This window comes from Carassius auratus, chromosome 25 (genome assembly GCF_003368295.1).
Source record: "Carassius auratus strain Wakin chromosome 25, ASM336829v1, whole genome shotgun sequence".
In the NCBI taxonomy this organism is placed as follows: Eukaryota; Metazoa; Chordata; class Actinopteri; order Cypriniformes; family Cyprinidae; genus Carassius; species Carassius auratus.
This window is the reverse complement of record NC_039267.1, coordinates 7,585,870-7,607,745: the sequence shown is the minus strand read 5'-3', so window position 1 is coordinate 7,607,745 and position 21,876 is coordinate 7,585,870. Positions and strand designations below refer to the sequence as shown.

The 21,876-nt window shown below is 34.5% G+C and overlaps 2 protein-coding genes across 6 annotated transcripts in view; both read right to left on the bottom strand.

Annotated features, from left to right (window-relative positions):
- Nucleotides 1-3,371, bottom strand: part of LOC113043166 (AP-3 complex subunit beta-2-like) — a 34,938-nt gene extending 31,567 nt beyond the window's left edge. For 2 of the 4 annotated variants that reach the window (XM_026202383.1, XM_026202382.1), the window contains exon 1: nucleotides 3,197-3,370. In XM_026202383.1, coding sequence (XP_026058168.1) covers nucleotides 3,197-3,303 — 107 coding nt within the window. In that variant the 5' untranslated portion in view covers nucleotides 3,304-3,370. Of the gene's footprint in view, nucleotides 1-3,196 lie in introns of all 4 variants that reach the window. The other 2 variants (XM_026202381.1, XM_026202384.1) reach the window with 2 other exon arrangements.
- Nucleotides 3,372-7,529: 4,158 nt separating this feature from the next.
- Nucleotides 7,530-17,495, bottom strand: LOC113043165 (RNA-binding protein with multiple splicing 2). 2 transcript variants are annotated; one of them, XM_026202375.1, is made up of 8 exons: nucleotides 17,056-17,495; nucleotides 14,143-14,220; nucleotides 13,987-14,025; nucleotides 13,564-13,626; nucleotides 13,121-13,271; nucleotides 12,225-12,388; nucleotides 8,607-8,676; nucleotides 7,530-8,504 (listed from the first exon to the last, which is right to left on the bottom strand). In XM_026202375.1, exons 1-7 carry the CDS (start codon nucleotides 17,107-17,109, stop codon nucleotides 8,611-8,613), a joined length of 615 nt encoding a protein of 204 aa, XP_026058160.1. In that variant the 5' UTR covers nucleotides 17,110-17,495; the 3' UTR covers nucleotides 7,530-8,504; nucleotides 8,607-8,610. The 2 variants fall into 2 exon arrangements, with proteins under 2 accessions (XP_026058160.1, XP_026058161.1); XM_026202376.1 differs by having other exon boundaries at nucleotides 12,240-12,388; nucleotides 17,056-17,493.
- Nucleotides 17,496-21,876: the final 4,381 nt, after the last annotated feature.

Sequence of the window (21,876 nt, the reverse complement as noted above, 5' to 3'; positions counted from 1 at the left end):
CTCGTCTTCATGTTTACTGTGGAACCAGTTGAACTGCCATTACACACACACACACATTCACACACGCATCCTGCAGCACAACTGTGTCAGAGCAGAAATCCAATGTGAAATCAGAAGTGATGATTATGCACAGAGAAAACATATTTATGTCACATTTATGCCTCATGCACAACACAACAACAGAATCAAATGCATTCACAGTGCGTCTAATGTTCATACAGTGACATATTTCTAAGAGAAACAGAACATTAAGTGGGAGATAACTGAGGACAATGGAGTGTGAAAATAAGTTAGACTATTATTGGTTATTTTTATAAGAACAGGAAGGTTCCTAAAGAAGTTATTCTGATTACACGATTTTTCTTGTTAATAATGGATAGATTAATAAACTGTTTTATCATCTCTAACTTCCAGTGACTGGTTTGTGTGTTCTTGCATAAATTCTAGTATTACAGCGCCCTCTGCTGGAATCAGTGCTGCATGTCCATCTAAATAAAGCTAGGCGTTTGTTTGTTTTTTCACTTTAATTCAAAAGGGATGCATTAAATTTATCTAAAGTGACAGTAAAGGCATTTACATTTTTTTTTTTTTTTTTTTTTTTAAAGTTTCTTCAGTTGTTAAAGGTTCTTTATGGAACCATTTAGACAAACAAAAAACCTTATTCTATGGCATCATGAAGCACCTTTTTTTTAAGAGTGTGCGTCTGGCCCTATCTACTGTCTGAGAGAGAAATTACATGAACTAAATGACGCCCAGATTTATCCAAGCAGTGTAATTTCAGTCTTATTTATATACTATTATAGCATTTATTCATATTTTGAAGTAGCTGCCTTTCATATTTAGATAGATTTTAATTTGAGTTATGTTTTAGTCATTTTGGGAGGTGCTTTTGTCATTTCCATTACGTTTTCTTTAAACATTTCGATTTAAATTTGATTTGATTTTGTAATATATTTAATTTAGCACTCGTTTTTTTTTTATTTCTGTTTTTCTCTAATAGTTAAAAAATGTAAGCACTTCGGTTTATTTATTTCTAATTTGTGTTTACATTTTTAATTCATTAAGTTTTCACCTAATAATTTCAGCTTTGTTTCAATTACCACAAACAAGATTTTATCATTTTTAATCTTAGTATTAGTTCATTACAATAACACTGGATTCAACAAGCATCAAAAAGGCAAATGATCAATGATAAAAATAGACATTTCAAGTGACTAATATTAGTAAATAAACAATGAAACCGTCAGATGCAGGATGAGCATGTCACATGACCTCAGCAGAAACAGACTTAATATTCTCCACACATCACACTGAAGCGCCTGCCTCTAAATATAGCCACAGACAGAGAACGAGAGTCTGCCAACATTGATGATCGATCTCAGTTAAAGATCTCATCTTCATAATCTTTACAAGACACAGAGGAAGAATAGAGAGGGAGGAATAGGATGATCCTGGCTTAAGATCACATTAAACCCTGTGTTACGCAACATTTCCACATGTATACTTTTTGTTACTTAGGAAAAGAAAAGAAAAAACCTATTAATATTACTTTACTACTTTACTAATATGGTATTTAATAATATTTTAAATGAGCTTTAATCATATGGTTTTCACATTTGCAATGATTTGCTTCCTACTGTGGTGGCAAAGGTAAAGAGTGTGAGTTAAAAACCCAGAGAAACATGGACAAAACCAAGATTACCCAATTTTGGTTCCCAGATGTTCTATGAAGATTAGTTTATATATATATACAACTAACACTAAAAATAACGATTCTAGAACATTCTTTAGATTATTACAAAAAACTTCCTGCAATGATCACGGAAGGTTACTTTTTTGGTTAACTATTTTTAGGCTTTTAGTATTTTATATATGTTTATATAAACATATATGTTTTATTAATATGCTAAATAATTTTGTATATATATTTTAATTTTTTATTTTAATTTGAATCATTTTTTGTGCTATTGTCATTTTTAGTTGTATATTTTTAAATATTTTTTAATTATATATTTCGCTTTAATTTATTGCTAAATAGATTTTTTTTTTTTATTGTGTTGCCAAAGATCAATAGTGTGAATTAAAAACCCAAAAAGTAAAGCATAATTGTGTGAAAAATGAACAAACATGTGCTCCCAGCTTTCCCAGTTTTCTTTTTCTCACAATGTTCAGAGAAGGTTAACTAACGGTCATAAAAATAAAACATAAAAATAGCATATGAGAGCACTCTGTATAGATTCTCCTTAGATTAAAAAAAAAAAAAAAAAACCATCTGAAATAGTCTGGGAAATGTCTGTTTTTTTTAATCTATTGTTCCCTAGAAATACCCCAAAATAAATACTGAGATGTTAACATAGGCAGGGGTTTCAAAGACGCATTTCAAATATAAAACAGGATTTTGTCATTTGTATTTGATTGTGCTTATGAAAATGGCTTCATGCTTTGTATCAAAATACTTAAGTGTTTTGTATTAGTGTAGTTTTAAAAAACTATAAAATATTTCGTAAGAAGTCTATATGATGACGTCACAAAAACAGCCTCTGATTGGTGTTTTGTTTAGAAGTAGCTTATTTTGATATATGTTGTGACTGCTATATTTTGTAGTTTATTTTGATACACTTAAAATTAAGGCATTTGCTATTTTATTTTAAAATACTTGTTGATGTATCTTTGCCCAACAGAGAAACTAGGATTATAATCAGAAGAAGAGGATTAGATGAAGAGGAAACGTTAGCTGTGCTAGTCACTGTGATGCTAGCGTCAAGTCTATAGGATAGCGAGAACTATAGATTACAAGGCTATATTTACTCTGTCAAAACAACGAGAAATCACTGCCATGCAAATATTAACTACAAAAACCAAACATTTCACCAAATAAACGAATAAAACAGCCAAACTGAGGTGTGAAACAGCACAGAAGTCATCATATGGGACCTGAGCGCTGTCCACCGACCGGTGCTGAAACACACACAAACACACACACACACACGCACACACACACACGCACGCACGCATGCACACACACACACATACACACACACACACACACACACAAACACACGCCAGTTGATCTCACTGTTTATCCTCTCTTTGTTTTTCCACAGGATACAGTCGTTGTTCCGCGCATGCGCAGCTCGCCCTGTCTGAGATTGTCTGTCGGGTAACGCTCGGGTGGCACAGACTCGGCGGGGCTCACCTCTTGTAGTCGGAGGAGAAGATGCCGCCGCTGGCCGGGTCGTGTCCGTACTCGGGCTCGCTGGCGGAGCCGCCTTTCTCATCGATGAACGCGGAGCTTGCGGACATCTCTGCTGCTGCTGCTGATGATGATGCGGAGCGGAGGAGACTGAATCACGTGACCCCTTACGCGGTACTGAAGCGGACAGGGCCGGGGGCGCGCGCATGCGTGAGAGCCGCGAGCACCTCTACGTGAATTTAAAATGTAATTTAATTATTTTAATATAATCATATTTAATTTAATTTAATTTATTTCCTCAACACTGCAGTGAGGTAAGTTATGCACAACAACGGAAATAATAACGAAAATTTTATTTAGCATCTGATTTTAGTAATAAATAATTAAAATGCAATTTTAATTAAAACAAATAGTTTTAGCTGTATTTAATTTTATTTTAGTCCTCATTTCCGTGTGTTATGTTTTATGAAACACATGATAAAAAACATTAGATTTCATTTTATATTTTATTTAATCAGTCCTGTACTGAGATTATTTTAGGCTACTTTTAGTTGCATTTATTTTTATATGCTCAATTTCAGGTGAGGTATCCCAAAAAGGCAAATAAACAGACTTTTTATTTCATTCTTTTTTTTAATGTTTTATTTAAATTTTATAGAATTGGAAAATAATTTATTTTAGCATGCATTTTTTTTCTGGAGAAATCTCATCGAACTAAATGTAATTAAAATACTAACATTCTTTTCGAGTGGTATTTACCTACTAAGTATGAAATGTGTGTGTGTGTGTGTATATATATATATATATATATATATATATATATATATATATATATATATATATATATATATATATATATATATATATATATATATATTTATATATATATAGTTTTATTTTATTTTATTCCTCTGTTCAGTGTACCTAAACACATATACACACTATCAAACACTAGAGAATACCCTATATACCTATTATGCCTAAAGGGACTTTAGCACAGTACAGAATAATTTCCTTTTGGAGAAGGACTTCATGTTTCATTTTATGATACACAGAAATGTATTATTATTATTAGTTGTATTTGGTCAGGTTTTCTTTTTAAGCAGCAGATGGCGGCAGCGCTACTGTTGGCAGTGTTTGGTCACATCTGATCTACACTGAATGACTCGCATATTGCATCTATTTATTGCATAGATTGTATTCATAAAATATCTTTCTTGTCAGCTTATTTAAATAATGTATAATGAAGAGCCAAAGACTAAAAATAGCAATATTCATCATTCCAAAAAGAAAGTCTGTCCTGTGAGTGTCTCCAGCCAAAAGCTGACATTAGCCAGCCTGAGTAAAGACAAAACTTCTATCTGTTCATTCATCTACCAAAATCCTTTAAATCCATTCATGCCATTTCTTTGATATAAATAGCAACATGACAGCATGTAGTCGTCCATAATAGACAAACAGATAGCTAATTGTCTCTGTGTTCTTATGAAAAATGTAAGATTTCTTCTCGGATTCAGGAAATGTCTCTTAAGTGGGAGGTGGACAAACTTTTTTTTATGCTCTTGTGTCAACAAGGGACTGTGCTTTCATGTCAGAAACACGTGTTTATCTGCCTTGTTTTGCAACGCGGAAGTAAGCTATTTATTATGTGCGAGACTCCCGATTCAAATAGCTAAAAGAAAAACAAAAACAAAGTGCAGTAAACGGTAAAACTATTTGCGCTACAAACCAATGTGTTAACAAACTCGATAATACATGAAAATAATATGAACTTTCCAGCATGACGGATTGTTTTTGTACAACTAAAGTAACCGGAAGTCTTGCACCTTAAGTTATAAATTTGCAACACCCGCTCTTAAACATTATAATACGGTTTATAACGTTTGGTATGTTCACTAACACCAGTTCTCGGTGTTATTTACATCATTGATATGGTCAAAAAAAAGCATACTATATAGTACTATTCATTTCTACTGTAGTCTAGTAGGCTATGCATCACTGAGGTTGCTTTTCTTACTGTAAAAGAAACTGTAAAAGTAGTATTGTGAAATCTTGCAATCTCAAATAGTATTTTTCTATTTAGATATATTTTACATTTCATTTTTCTGATGTAAAGCTGAATATTCAGCATCATTACTCCAGTCTTCAGGATCACATGATCCTTCAGAAATCATTCTAATATACTGATTAAGTGGCCAAGAAACATTTATCTATGGAAGCATATGGGTAGCAAAATTTATTTTTCAAATGTAATATGCAAAATGACACTGCAATATCTAAAATGGCAATATATTTCTGTATTTAAATTTACAGTATAATCACTTTGGGTAAGACAATTTCATTCTAATTTTCCAACTTATAAAGTGCTAAAATATGTTTTTAATTTACATATTAAAACTAGTATAGTAAATGGCAAATGTAAATTATATAATTGAATTTTTATTTTCATTTTGCACGTAAATAAATGTAAGAATATCATCAAAAAGTTGATTTCACTAATTCCATTCAAAAAGTTAAACTTGTATATTATATTAATTCATTACACACAGACTGATATATTTCAAATGTTTATTCCAGACTGATCGACTCCATGCCACGGTGCATTGCTGCAGTAATTCAGGCAAAAGGAGCCCTAACTAAGTACTGAGTGCTGTACATGATCATACTTTTCAGTTGGCCAAGATTTCTAAAAACCCTTTCTTTTTGGTATTGGTCTCAAGTAATATTCAAATTTTCTGAGATAATGAATTTGGGATTTTCCTTAGTTTTCAGTTATAATTATCAGAAATTAAAAGAAATAAACATTTCAAATATATCAGTCTGTGAGTGAATATAATATACAAGTTTTACTTTTTGAATGGAATTAGTGAAATAAATCAACTTTTTTGATGATATTCTAATTATAGGACCAGCACCAGTATGTGAAAGTTAATTTAAATAAATACATTGCCATTTTACATGATGCATTGTCATTTTACTTCATATTCACAAATATAAATTTAATTTTTTTTAATAGAAGACTAACATTTGAAATGTCTTTGCAGCCTGTTTTGATTAAATCCTTGCCGAATAAGAATATTTAAAAATCTTATTCAAACCTTTGAACAACTTCTTAAGAGTACACAAGCATATAAAAACAAACAAGGACTTTAAATGTGAGCCAGATGATTAGGATTTCCCTTGAGGAGTCTTGGTTCCCTTGTAAGGTTTATTCCTTGTCTGCTTAAACATCTGAGGGGGTTTTCCTTTGCCGTTTGCCTCTGCTTGCTCACTTGGGAGTTGGTAAGGCACTATTTTTGGTAAAGCTGACTTGTAACAACATATTGCGAAAGTACCATTCAAATAAACTGAATTACCCACTGATATTCTTTCAGACGTAGTTTGCAAACAATAGCGCTGTTCAAATAAACACCAGCTTTTCCCAGGCCAGAGCGGAGGTTGTGTTGTGAGTAGATGAAGTTCTGTTCTTCAGCTTGTAACAGCTGCTTAGGAACTGATGCCTTAAAAGGAAAAACATGGAGCGAGAGGGCAGATATACACACTAAAATAACCTCTAAACTCATGATATCTGCAGCAGTAAGAGGAATATATAGAAGGGTGTAAAATCCATGCAAGGAAATACTATAAGGAACAGTTCAGCCCCCAAAAATATATTTGTTAAAAATATACTCATCCTTAGGTCATCCAAGATGTAGACGAGTTCATTTCATGAGATTTCGAGAAATTTAGCATTACATCATTTGCTCACCAGCGGTTCCTCTGCAGTTAATGGGGTCCGTCAGAATGAGTCCAAACAGCTGATAAAAAGTCACAATAATATGCACCACTCCAGTTCAGCAGTCAACATCTTGTGAAGCCAAAAGGTGCGTTTGTATAAAACGTATCAAGATATTTTAAACTTCAAAATGTTGCTTCTGGCAAAACTCTATAGAGCTTCCTCCAGTGGAAAAAGCCCATCCTCTGTCCTCGAACATCAAAATTTACTCACGCTTATAATAGCTTTGGCCTTTGACTGTTTGGTTGTAAACATTGCTTGATCTGTGCAGGTTTTAGGCAACTTTTTACTGGAGAAAGTGATATTTTGCATATGCACAACTTTTTTTTCCACAAGACATTAAATGATGGACTGGAGTCATGTGGATTGTGATGTTTTTAATCAGCCGTTAGACTCCTTATTCCGACGGCACCGATTCACTGCAGAGCAAATGGTGTAATTATACATTTCTCCAAATCCGATGAAGAAAAACACTTACATCTTGAAGGGCCTGAAGGAGAGTACATTTCCAGCAAATATAAAATTTTGGTTCTGGATAAGAAGCAGCCACTCAAAACAAGATCCTCAGAATCCCTTTTATTCTCCAGTTTCACATTCTAGGAAAGGAGAAAAAAACAAAACAACAACAACACGCATTTACCTTTTAATATATATTATAATACAGCAATCTCATGTTAGCAGTCCATTTAAACTTGCAGTACTGCCACAGTCTGGAAACTTCAGTATGTAACAAAAAAAGGGGGGAGGATCAGGAATTGCACTTACTTCAAACAGGTTATAGACCGAATTAACAATCAACTAAAACATCCCAAAATAAAAAGGGAACCCTAAACTGCTCATACATATATACTTATTTAATTGCACAAAACAAATGCTTAAATATTCATTACACAATGTACAAAACACTTGTACATTTCTTTTTTTTTTTTTTCAAATATTCTCCAAGCAGACACGTAGAGGTTTGATTTCAGGGCAGAGGAAGATGTATTGAAGGTCTGGAGGAGACAAGAACTCGAATCTGCTCTGTTCACGTCAAGATCACAAACACAAACAAATACCCAGTGCATGTCATCAGTTATTAAATAGAAAGCAAATGTATACAGACTGGATTAAACAAAAATTCTAAATTCAGCTCTCCACCTTTCACACAAATTAAAGAAACCGCAAAAACAAGAGGCTGAAAACATTTAGGGTCAGCTGGGACGGAAAAGAAAAGGGTCTGAATTCTAAAACTCACATCTTATCGCATGCAGGGTGACTACTTTAAATACAAACCTCTATCAGAGCAGCTAGACTCATTGAACGCCTGCGCCTGATTGGCTCGTCAAGCGCAGCTCTGGAAACCGAGACAGTACCGGGAGGTTTGTCAGAGTCCTCAGTATCTCAGAGTGCTTTGTAGAAAACCTCCAGGAAAACAATACTTCATGCTTAGATTGTCCATTAAATAAACCAGATTAAATTAAATGCTGAGCCCAGTTGTCCTTCATTTAAACAGGAGAGAAAAACTAAAACAAAACGTCTGGCAAGGAACTGCATCTGTAGAGACGAGAACGGCGCATCAGCTTATGGTCATCTACAATCATGGAGTACACTCAGGACTAGGGAGCATCAGCAGGAGGTGAAGCAAGTGATACTCACCGATTTAACAGAACTGGCGGGACTTCCACCCCGGTTGAGAACTTTCAGAGGGAGAAGGGTACCAGCGCATCTACAGACATGAACAAGAGAAGTTACAATGAGATCTCAGATTTCACAAGCTTCTCCTTGACAAACATGACATTGGACCACAAATAAGTGATATTATTTTTATTGTAATTATAGAGTTCATATTTGCATCTAACATTTATAAATACTGCATCACTACTGATTGTTTTCATAGTCTTAAGTAAAAAGTGTTTAGTAAAATATTTTTTTTTATATTACAATAAAAATAACATTTATTTATAAAAATTCTGGTTCCTCAAAAGTATCACTTGCATGTTTTATATAAAGAAATACATTTATATTAATGTTTTATGAAAAGAAAAATTTAAGTATATAAAAAAAAGTTACATATTAAGACAATACATGTTTTTCTATAATACTACATTAACAATACATGTTAATTTATAAATTATGCTTTTTAATGTTTTTATTCTATAGTAATAACACTTATAACTTATAAAAACAGTTAATATCAAATGTTTATTATACAGTAAACCACGTTATTTATAAATGCCAATTAATAAATACTTTATTCTGTACAAAACCAAAACAAACGAGCTTAACATTCAGAACAATTTAAACATCCCCAAAGAACCATAAAGCAAACAAACTTTTCTGAGCCAAAAAGTTGCTGCTAAGAGGCATTTAAGAAACTCACAAACCCTTAAGACAGTGTAAAAAGTCTTAAAACTGTAGACAAACAAAAAAAGGACGAGAGAGAGAGAGAGAGAGAGAGAGAGAGAGAGAGAGAGAGAGAGAGAGAGAGAGAGAGATTTCTCAAAGGCTCCAGTTTGAGTGGTGCTAATGACCTGACGCAAGCATGAACTCCCTGACTGAGCAGGAAACTCTTATCAGTGCATCTATAAACATCTTTCAGCAAGATGACATTTACTCCTTTCCCGTCCTGTCCTCCCAAACCACGCCAAAACCCCCATTTCCCCAGCCAAGGGCAAGAGGACGACAATCAGCCTGGCACGTCCGTTTCAGCCCTTCGCTGACTCCCTCCCAGGTTCTTCACGCGGCGTCGAGTGGTTCGAGCGGCAGAGCGCAGGCCATGTAACCTCACACAGGTGTGTGCTGGAAAGCTCTGGATAAGGAGTAAGAGAAAACCAAGAGTTCTGGTCTTCCAGCAGTTCGACTGCAGACTTATAGTCATGTCATCCCAGCTACATGCAAACATGCCGAAGGAATCCACTTTATTTCCTTGAGCCAAATAAATCCAGGATGGCTAGAAGTTCTTGGTTGTTTATGAGCTTTATACAGAACAATGTTATTTTCATTATACATTTTAATATCCTCCCGACTCCAAGCTATGGAGTTTTGCCCTCTACAGAGGACATTACATTAACAAATTTCTCTGTGACCTTACACAGTTTAAAACTTCAAAAATAATATATTTTACTTTTTTCCTCTTACGCTCTAAACAAAGTTATGACAAAAAAAAAATAAATAAATAAAGTTCCAGAAGCTTTTTTCCCCCCGGTAGTCCGGAAGATACAGAATATAAAAACATTATGAGAAGCAGGATATTAACAGCTTTTTCCTGTAAAAATGTACAGTACGCCTTGTTTTTACAAGACAGTAGTACTTTATAATAAGAGACTTTATGTAAAAATGTAACCACTTCATACGGATAGGGAAAGATTAAATCGTTTTGCACAATTTTATATAACCTTTTAAATGCATAATTTATCTAAATAAAGTAAAATGTGCATACACCCCATATAAACAAACCAACACAATTTGGTATATTTTGTTTTTGCACATTTACATACACAGCAATAAAAATTACAATATATTGCACTTATAAATTTTTTTATTGATTGTAGAAATAATTGTAATAATTCTTGCAACAACTATTACTACAATCATATATCCAATTATTACATTTATACTGAAATGAAAAATCCATTTATTCTTTGGAAAAAACTAAATGGTTGAACTCTGAAGCCCCTCGGAGTGACACTGGGCAGAGAATGTGTCCATTAGCACTCACACGCTCACCCCGAGGATGAAACCTTTCACAACCCCTTTGAGATCCTGACAAAACACTACAACCTTAGCCAGTCAATCCAAACAGGACTGTAAAACACTTGTTTGGATCCGTTCTTTCTCATTTGTTTGGATAACGTCTCATTCTCTTACACTTAAACTGCAAACAAGCTGAATTCAAGACTTGATGAACATTACAGTGCCACTCAAGAGACTGAAGGAAAGCCTCCTCATCCATGACCTTTAGCTCTCACTGTGTTGCTACGACAACTACAAAGTCTAGCCATCCAATCAATAAACTTGATCTGTCAGCACACTCTTCAAAACCAATCACATTTCATTAAACTCAAGCGAACAATGCAAGACTGACAAAACCATGACATCACCACCTGAGGAGCATAAAAACACTTTAATATTAATTTTTACCCATTTAAACCTACAACGCAAAGCATTCATGGGGAGAATTCAGATGTGCTGCTTTCAATGGATTATAAAAACAGTTTTTTTGGCTAAACTTTTGAATCCCTGGGCACAGATTCACTCAACGTCATAATCCAACCTGAGATGCAATTAAAAACAGCTTTTCTCTGATGTGAACTCGTAGCAATGCTAGCAGGCCAAGGAATGCTGTTCTAAAGGGATTCTGGGTAATCAGACCTGTCATATTCAGTGTGGACCCCTGACACCTCCTCTGGTTTAGCTGCCTCACGATGACCCATGGTCAGATCTAAACAGAGCGCGAGTCAGGTGCATTATGGGAAAGTTGGCATACTGAACTACAAGCTACTGAAATAAAGGCTCATGTTATTTTTGTGAAATAGGGTAGTACACAACATTTAGCAGACGCTTTTATCCAAAGCGACTTACATTGCATTCAAGCTAACAATTTTCTCCTAACATGTGTTCCCTGGGATCAAAAAATGCAATATACATACACATGTGCTTGAATTTTTGCATTGCTCTATATGCAATTTTTAAATAAAAGTACATTTCCTAAATTAGTTAAGAAAAATTCAAGAAATTGCATTTAAATTTAAAATTCAAATTCATAAGACTCCAAATAAAAATTTATGAAGATTTAAAATATTTAAACTATTTTTTTATTCTGTATTCATATAGATTTTTTGCATCCCTCCATTTAATTTTGTCTTTGTATTTTGATTGAATCTTTTTGTGTAAGATCCAAACAATCAAAACAACATGCAACAAAAGTACAAAAAAATTCAATAGATTAAATAAGAGTATATACAAAGCCAATTTAAATAATAATTAAAAAAAAGTATAAATTAAAATAAGAACCAAAATTCAAAAACCAAAAACCAAATAAAAAAATAAAAAAAAAAGAAATCCTTAACTTGGGCTTTACCCACAATCCCTTACAAAGCAATAGAACTAATGGGAAAAGGCTTTCAACATTTGTTGATCTGGAGTTGGCGACTTTAGAATTATGAATGCTACAAATTTGCAACCACAGAACGTGGTCAACAAGCTCTGGCGACGTCACTCTGGACCGAAACAGCAGAGAGGCCGTGATGGCCTGAAGGAAGAGAGGCCACACACCGGTTGATCCCTCACCTGGGCGTGCAGGGCGGCGGCGGCAGCAGCAGCGGCGGGGTAGGTGAAGGCAGCATGAGGCAGGCCTGGGGTCAGTTCAGTGGTGTAGAGAGGATACGGAGCCCACGCCTCAGGAGACGCAGGGATCAGTGCTGCCCCTGTCAGGTCATCTACGGAATCAAACATATGAGAATTCTAGCATCGATTTAAAGTTAAAAAAGAAAAACAACCTCAGGCTCACTGAAAAGAAACAGCCTGAAAGTTAAAAAGGAAAAACCAAACCAGGAAACCAAATTACAAACAGGACCAAAAAAAAAGTATCACAAGTATAAGAAAATGCTACATTGTATGAGATATAAAATAAAAACACTGCATATTCTTCATGGTGTACGTTTGTCTTAATGTTTCAATAGTGATTTACTCAAGAGCAGTGACAGATTCGCTTTTGTTGTTTGATTGACAAATCTGACTGCTGTCACTTTAAGAGCTGCCTGCATCCAATAAACTTGCGCTCTTTCTTTGTCAGCGGTTTGCTTTCACTGAAGACCAAAATTACCAGGTTGATGAGGATTTCTGTAAAGATGGGCTTTTTTCTTTCAAGTATGTGTTTTTAATGGTTTAAGGCCTATGAAGTGGCAAAAACAAATCAGTTAAATACTTCCCCGCTCTCAGCAGTCTTCACATGCATGCGCCTCTCTGAAAGCACTCAGAAATAGTGCACATGTAGCAAAATGATTTTGCTCTTTTGCTGTAGATTACATTGTGACTAAACCATTAAACGACAATGCTTAAATACCCCAAAATGCATGCGGTAGATTTCTAGTGGTTCATCACAAAATAAACTCAGAACAAGCATCATGTTCTGTGGTGTGGGTGGGGCTTAAGCCCAGTGTTATACTCACATGGGTCTCTAGCGATGAAGTGTGCACCTAGAGCTGGGTGCAGGTTGGAAGGGTTTGGTGTGGCCATCAGTTTACTCTTTGCCATCTTCGTGTTGGCTTTTGCAAACTCCAGACGCAGCGTTTGAGGGCTCTCTGGGTCAAAGCGGATTCCCTGAGAACAGATGAGACAGGATGCACTTTCATACAATGCACAAATCAAGCAACTGCTTCATAAACCGAACAGCAGCACAAGTGCACTGATTCCCAAAGTATGCTCATGAAATGCATGACGTCATGGAACTTTTCTTAGGGACCAACTGAAACTTCCCCACCCCCCATAGAGAGGAGACCAGCATCTGAGTCAGACTTAAGAGCAAAGTTTGGAGGACATAAAAGCACAGACAGTTATATGAATAATTAAAAGTTGCCATCACTTTAGCTTACTGACGGAGCAAGTCACTTACATTCAACGCATTCTTGGCCGCTTCAGCCCCAGACCGGCTGTCAAACGTGACAAACCCCACAGGCTAGAAAATGAACAAACACATCAGATGGATAAACAGACAAAAGCAAGTACCAGTCAGAAAAATCTCTGAAAATAAAATGTTAAGAATGTACCAGTTCACCTCAAATTCAAAATAAATTATATTAGCTTTAATATTAAAATGAAAGTACGAGTTAAAAACAAGTAATGATGTGCTTAAAAAAAAAAAAAGAAAAAGAAAGTTTCAACCTATATAAATTTTAAACAACCACATACATCGAGAGATTAGAATAAGATAATTTGGTTAAAAAAGAAAAAAAAGGGAGGTTAAATATGAACCGGACATTTTAAATAAATTGGGAGAAATCATAATCCACACTAAAAGGAAATAATTCAACTTTACCTGTTTTGAGGTCAGTTTTATGAGAGATCCCTCATATCCCTGTTTAATAAAAAAGGACAAATGAAAAATCAGAAATTTTTTTTTTTAACCAAAATCACCACATCCAGAAAAATGTGGACTGACTAAATTCCCAGATTTTTATTTTTTGTCTCTCACCTTGAAGGGTCTGAACAGCAGGTAAAGCTCACGTGGTTTGATATCGACAGGCAGTCCGCTGACAAATAGTGTTCGTACCTAGAACAGGGAAAGGGCTAAATGACATCAGCAAACAAATGACACAAAATGCAGGTGACCTCTGACCTATGAGTGCCATGTATGGTTTTATAATTGTGCATCTGAAAGGAGAAAAACAGAAACTGCTTAGAACTACCTTGGACTGTCTCTGTCCCTTCCTATTGTGTCAGTCTCCCCGTTTGTCTGTTGAATTTGCTATCGGAGACTGAATTAGTTCAGATCAAAATCATGAGATCATGTTAGTTTAGTGAGCAGAAGTGTGTGCATGGTGATCAGGTGTGTGTGTGACCCTAAGCATGGATGCAGAAACTTCTGCAGGGCGCGGACAGCATTATTGCTCCAATGTGAGTAGAAGGTAGAAAACCAAATTTAACTTGAAAAATTTACAGGATGGATCAAATGATATTACAGTGAACAGAGAGAGCAAAGGGAGATCAAATAAAGAAAAAAAATAATTGAAGGATGACCCGCAAACCGGCACTCGACCTTGGAATTCCTAGAACATGTTTAATCCAACAAATTAAGACTAAGTATCACAGATTCTAGAGTTACTCAAAAAGCAGTGGCCTTTTAAAATCGATGTAGCAACTCATACAGATCTAGAGGGGAGAAGAGAAAGATTGGAGGAAGGACACAGTGTGCCATGACCTTTTACGGAAAAGGGGAAAGAAAGAGGGGAAGAGAGAACTTTGGTTCAGCCTGACCCATCACATTCTCCAAATGCTTCAGGAGGTGAACAACCGAAATCTGAAAGACCCTGGGCTTTGGGTGAACCTCACAAAAAAAAATAAAAACATGTGCAGCTCACATTTTACCACAGAACTAGAAACAAGATTTTTGTTTTGGCTTAAAAAAAAAAAAAAAAAAAAAAAAAAAAACCTGCATTGTGATATAAATTCTCCTGAACACAAATTTTTAGTCCAGATTCTCAAAGTATAGAAGTTTTTCCTATTATTAGAGTTAAAGTTTATAGGAATTAAATTCTTCTGTTTTGTAATTCTTATATCTGTGCAGTTAATGAAACCGTAATTTGTCCAATAGAGTAAAAAAAAAAAAGTTCCAAAATTCCTATTATCTCAGTCAGGACTGTCAATAAATTCTGTCATTGGTCCCGTATAATACTACTTTAAGGATTTTTAATTTAAAAATGTCACTTTTTTTTTTTTTTACTCCAATATGCTCGTTAAGAGAGTCATATTTTTCATTGTGTTAAAAAAAAATGTAATGGTATTCTTTTAAGGAATTATATGCCATGGTACAAGAATAATGGTAGCAATTTAACACCACGGTGCACAAAATGTGGTACCAACACTAAAAACAATGTGTCAGGTCATTAAAGTGCTAAAACAGCCACTCATCAGTGTGCATCTCTGGACAAACGTCAAACATGTCCACTAATAAATCAGCCACTGGAAACCTGTCATTTCCGGAGCATCTCAGAGGAGCGAGTGACCGAACGGCTGCAGGGAGAGCAGTTTAAAACCCTCAGCAGAAACTTTGGTTATCCTCAATGTTCCTGAAACACGAGTGCAGTGCTCAAGCGCTGCCAGCAGCTGAGAGGGTAAATAAACAACAGGAATTTCATCAAAAAGGAATAAACTCTACAATGACAAATAATGGACAATGTGCCACGTAATAACCCAAATAAACAGTCGATTCTGTCGGCGGTCAGTAAAACGGGATGCAGGTTTAACAGGACAGAAACAAAGGGCATGCAAGCGACCGGTCCGAGGCACAGAGGGAGGAAACCCCTGTCCGAATTATTGCAGGTTGAACACAATGAACAATCTGGACAGGCCACACCAAACGCTCTGACCCAGTGCTGCCCAGTAACAATCACAGGACACAACTCCCAGCCCAGATTGCACCAGTTACACAACGATCCTCACTAACTTCTCACTAGAACAAAAAAACCCTGCTCAAGTCTGTTGTGTTTGCAAACTGCCTTGTAAGGTCTTGAGCCAGCAAAACACTGAACTGCAGGAAATGCCTCTACAAGAGGTCAGAGGTGACATCTACACATAAGAGCAGAGAAACTGGTGTAGAATATTGCTAAAAATAAGACTTTAGGACCTATAGAATAAGAAATGCTTCTTTATAAACTCATTTTTTATTTCAATTTACTGCAAATGCTGAAAGACTAAATTTTAAAGAATAAGTTAAAAGCTGCACATCACACACACAAAAAAATAGATGTAGATTAAGTAGAATACAATAGAGATTACACAACTGCGTCTGAAGTTAAAATTAATCAAAAGCTAAAATTATAACAATGACCCCTTTTGTAAAAGATGACATCCATATGTTTTTAAAAAAATGGATTACAAGTCAACGCAAATTAATGCGTTTAGGACTTTTTTTTACGAAACCCCGAAACGCCGACAATACTTTTGACACGCATTGAAAATGAAGGCACTAAAAGTGAAGATATATTTTTTAATAACCAAGACCCACGTTCAATACGTCATTGTTTGTTTAATGCAGCAAAACATAACAAACCGAAGAAAAAGAGGAAAAAAAGTCCAAAGAAAACCCACTGAAACATTTGCTCGTTAAATCTGGCTTTAAACTTTAGAGAGTGTCTCATCAGGTGAGTCATATTTCAATACCAACTTCAAGATTAATCATCAACAGACTCCACACATTCCTCTCAAAGCTTTTCCACAGTAAAAACGCTTTTCCTCAAAGCGGCAAACGCCTCCGAAACGCTTCACACGAGATTTAATCGACATGTCAAACGCCAAAACAGTTTTCCCACAGTCATCCATCCGCCGGCAGTGACTTGAACTTCACTAAACGAAGTTTGTGTTTACTAAAATAGTTTATTTCTCTTACCTCCTCCTCTAATGAAACACTGGTGTTCGTCTCTGAATCTGACTTCAGACTCATTGTGTAACTTTAACGCTTCTTTGTGCCAGAAAAGTAAAAAAAAAAAAAAAACGTTTCCCTGTCGGTGATTTTGTCCCTGGTGTGCGTTAAAGTTGCAGAAGAGAATCTGGTGTCGTTTGTGCCCAGTGAAGCCGTGAGTTAAAGCCACAATCCGAAAGTAAAGGTGAAAGGTGCTCTGTGAGGGTGACAGAAGGGAAAGGAGGTGATTTTTGGAGTTTGTTTCCCTTCTCGCTCACATCAAGCTCGTTTGAGTTGAAGTGGAAAGAAAGGAGGAAAGAGGAACCGTGGGTAGATTTAAAGCTGAAGTTGTGCGTCTGCTCTTCTGTCCCATTAGCGGATCAATCATGTTAAACGCGCGCTCCCGAGCTTCAGATGGGACTCAGCTGCGCGAGGCCCGGCCCACTTTACCACCATCATCACCATATCTAACCCCTCCTTTACATCCATGCCTGCCTAAATATTGTCCGTGGATAGAAGGGATACAGCTCTGACCGTAAACTAATATAAAATTTAATTTCTACCTATTCGAGTGTGCTTTATTAAAGCGATAGTTCACCCCAAAAAGATAATTGAGTCATTAATCACTCATCCTCTTGTCGTTTCAAAATCGTAAGATCCTTATTAATCTTCAGAACACAAATTAAGATATTTTTGATGAAATCCGAGAGCTCTCTGACCCTCCATATAGAGGATATCACCACGATCAATGCACAGAAACATCTGTAAAATAGTCCATGTGACATCAGGGGTTCATCTGTAATTTTACAAAGCTACTAGAATACTTTTTGTGCACAAAGAAGGGTTAGCGTTCTCCCAGAGTTACCAACTTTTGCCATTTTTGTGATTAGTCCAGAATGTATACTTAATATTATCAGTGTTGTTTACATTCAGTAGACAGCGTGTGGATGCTGACTGTAAACAAAGCTCATTACGTTGATTACATTCTGGGGTAGCCTAGTTTCCAAAATGGCGAAAGATGGTAACTCATGGAAAAGAATTGTTAAATAAGTTATGTTGTTATTGATTTCTTTGTGCACAAAAAGTATTCTTGTATCTTCATAAAATTTCGGTTGAACCCCTGATGTCACATGGACTATTTACCAATGTCCTTGCATTTCTGTGCGTTGATCGTGGTTCATCACCTAAGCATGGATAAATAATATAACCTTTCCTAAAAAGATACTAAAATGTAAATGCTAAGTATATTACAAATGTACATATTTATGAACTTAATGAAAATACCCTGCAATTGTACTCTTAGTATACTAAACTGGAATACTCAAAGTTAAATTGTGATGAAATAGTGCCGAAGTCCAACTAAAGATACACTGAATGTATCTTCGAGTGTGCTGAAGTGAATCTACTGCAAGTATACTTCAGGTAATATCTTGCATTTAAAGACCTTTTTTATTCAAAGATCACACAATCTTGGTGACATGAAAGCACAATTTAGCCATGATATAATAAAATGTGCATTGTGCAGTAAAGAAATACTGCAAATATATAATTATATTCGTATATCAGTAAGTCTTAACTGATATGTCTGTAATGTTAATGGATTTGAAGCATGAAAATAAAGTATTAGAAATAAAATATGGCAGGTTTTTTTTTTTACTAGGGCTATGTCTTTCTCTGATCTTATATCTTTACATAAACACAACATATCTAAACCTGCCTATGGATCATTTAACTGTGTCTTTTAATCTAACCAGGGCTATTGCTAAATGCATAAGGCCCAGGACAGCATTTTATGGGTGGATTCCCTCTACCTCAGCCCAATGTGTAAATGATACGACAGAGGCCTTCATCACTGGGCCGAGAGCACATCGACAGAAGCCCTGTACGTCCCCCTGCCCTCCTTTTTCCTTTCTAATTTCTGCACTTGAACATTTAATTTATTTCTATGCTTTGACTGCAGGGCTCGTAGGAGTTTTGGTAGGCTTTGTTTTGAATGTTCATAGCAGTGTGTATGTCTGTGTGTGGATGAAATGCCACAGTTTCCTTCACTGTAATGTGAGACAGAATCAACGCATTTTAAACGGCTGAACAATTGCTCTGGGGTTTTGGCGCCACATTACCAAAATCAACTGAATTGTTTCTGTCCACATGTGACGTAAATACTGGATATGGGTTACACACATTTAGATTCTGATTAAATATCCCACATTGCTTGTTATCTAAATATCCTGAGGTCTGTGAGATCTCACGGCTGTCCCGCGTGACGTGCTCAGCTCCGTCTCGTGACACTCTTGATGTCCCACGCATTTTATGGTGAATGCGCTTTAGTGTGAAACATTTACAATCCTGTAAAAGCATTTACCAGACAGTTTCTTGACTTGTGTTAAAGCAGACAAACAAAAACATAGTTTTTACACTTTCAATAATTGCTCCTTTACATCACAACTTGCATTTTGTCTGTAAATATTATAATATTAACTTTCTGTAAATATTGTTGTATTTATATCTGTAAATTTCATAATATTTAAAATAAAAGTTGAATAGATTAAAGAATAATAGATTATGATTTGTTATATTAAGATGACAACAACAATGTTATGGTATATGAAAATATATATTAATATCTATATGACTATGCATCTAAATTTTAATAAGAAAGTATTATAAGTTAGATTTTTTAATTCTATCTAATTTTAAATCTAACTATTAGAATATAATATAATATAATATAATATAATATAATATAATTTTTTTTTACCATTTATTTAAATGGTATTCATTGTTATTTTATCATCATTGGCCATAAACTATCTTGTTGTTTTTGAGCATCATGCAGTGTGTCTCTCTGAAGATTATTTCAGTAATTTTTAAGTATCATTCAAAATTTATATATATTTAATTGTAATTAGAACAAATCTTCACATTTATATCTTATACAACATATATTTAAATAAATGTTATAAAAATGTTAAAATAATAAAATGTAAATATTTTTAGTTATAATTACAATTAAATATATATAACACATATGATAGTATTTAAAAAATGTAATATTTTAAATATGTTAAATAATGTGATTTTTTATTTTATTAATTTTTAAATGTCATTATTTAAAATGTATATATATATATATATATATATATATAAAATTGTAATTATATTATATTATATTATATTATATTATATTATATTATATTATATTATATTATATTATATTATATTATGACTTTTATTTAAATATATTCATGTTTTTTTTTTCATTTTTGCACATATTTTAAGGTCAGCTGGTTGTTTTTGAGCAACATAGTTTTGTGTTTTTATTAATGTCAGAGGCATTTTCATATTTTGAGCTGTAATATCTAATCAAGTAGATGTATAATTATAAAGATCCAGGGCTCACAGGCCAAGTCTGTGTGTTTAAGTGCGTGATTCAGCTGGTCTAATATGTACACAGGCAAGACTGAAGTGTGTGTGTGTGTGTGTTTGTGTGTGTGTGTAAAGGTGCTTGTGAGTGTGTCGGAGTGTGTGTTAATGCACGCTCAGCCTGTGTGTGCAGGAATGACTGGTTTCCTGACTTTGTACTGGAACACAATTATTCAGAGACCAGAAACTTGCTGCCGGGTTTCTAAAGCCTTAACAATCATTTACCTGCTTACTGCTTAACTAAAACAATCTCTGACCTTCCTAGTTCATATGTGTAGAGGAAAAGATGCCATAATATCTGCGGTTTACACCTCCAGCCGCTGATATTCTGATATCCTTTTACAACATTGACAATTGTTGTGGTATTACAGCTGTAGTGTGTTTATTTACAGTCCCTCGCTGTACAAAAATATTTACATGTACCATTTCAGTAATGATCTGTATTTAAGATATTGCACAGATCAGAACTTTTGAGCTGTAAAATATTTAATTTATTGCTTAATTTTTTCCATTCTTAAGTTTCGCAATGCTGAATATTCATGAGCATTGCTAAAAGCTTTTGAGTTACTTATTTACCTATGACTCACACATGCACAGTCATGTTTTAGGATTTCATTGAGAGTTTATGTAGAAAAGGTCTGTTTAAGACCTCGTGCATCTTAAAGAACGCTATAAAAGTAGTAGAACAAATTTTTAATTTCTGTATTATATTAATGCTCCTTCATTCATTGCAATTTGACTGCTGCTTTGCAAAAATGAAAAAGATAAATTAATTGATTGACAACTTTTTCTTTTTTTTTCTTTCTGTCTTTTTTGTCTTTTTTTCAACAAATTCTTAAGAGTGTGCATTGTAAAAGATGATTTTGTGAAGATAAAAAAAGACAATATTTACTGGAGTGCATCTTACAAGAAATCAATATTTCACTGTTTATAAATTTGCAGCATGGGATAAAAAAATAAAAAGGTAATTTACTTTTATCCCATTTTATTTTACTGTGGGATAAAAGTAAATTATTTTTTCTTATCCCACAGTTCTGAATTTTTCTCACAATTCAGAGAAAAAAAACTTCAGAAGAATTGTAAAATATAAGTTTGCAATTGTACGAAAAATCATGAGACAGAATTGTATATCGTGCGATTCTGACTTCTTTCTCAGAAATCTCAAATGCAAGTTTATATATTACAATTCTGAGTTTATATCTGATAATTTTGACTTTTTTCTTAGAGTTTATGTATAGAGTTTCTATATAGCCACAATTGCTTTTTAATTTTTTAATTCAGTGCCAGTAATGGGTTTCCATATTTACTTGCTGTTTCTTTGTAAGTAATTGTGAAATCTACTAACAATTCCTGAGTGTTTTTCAAAGGTTTTTTAGTGTTGCATTG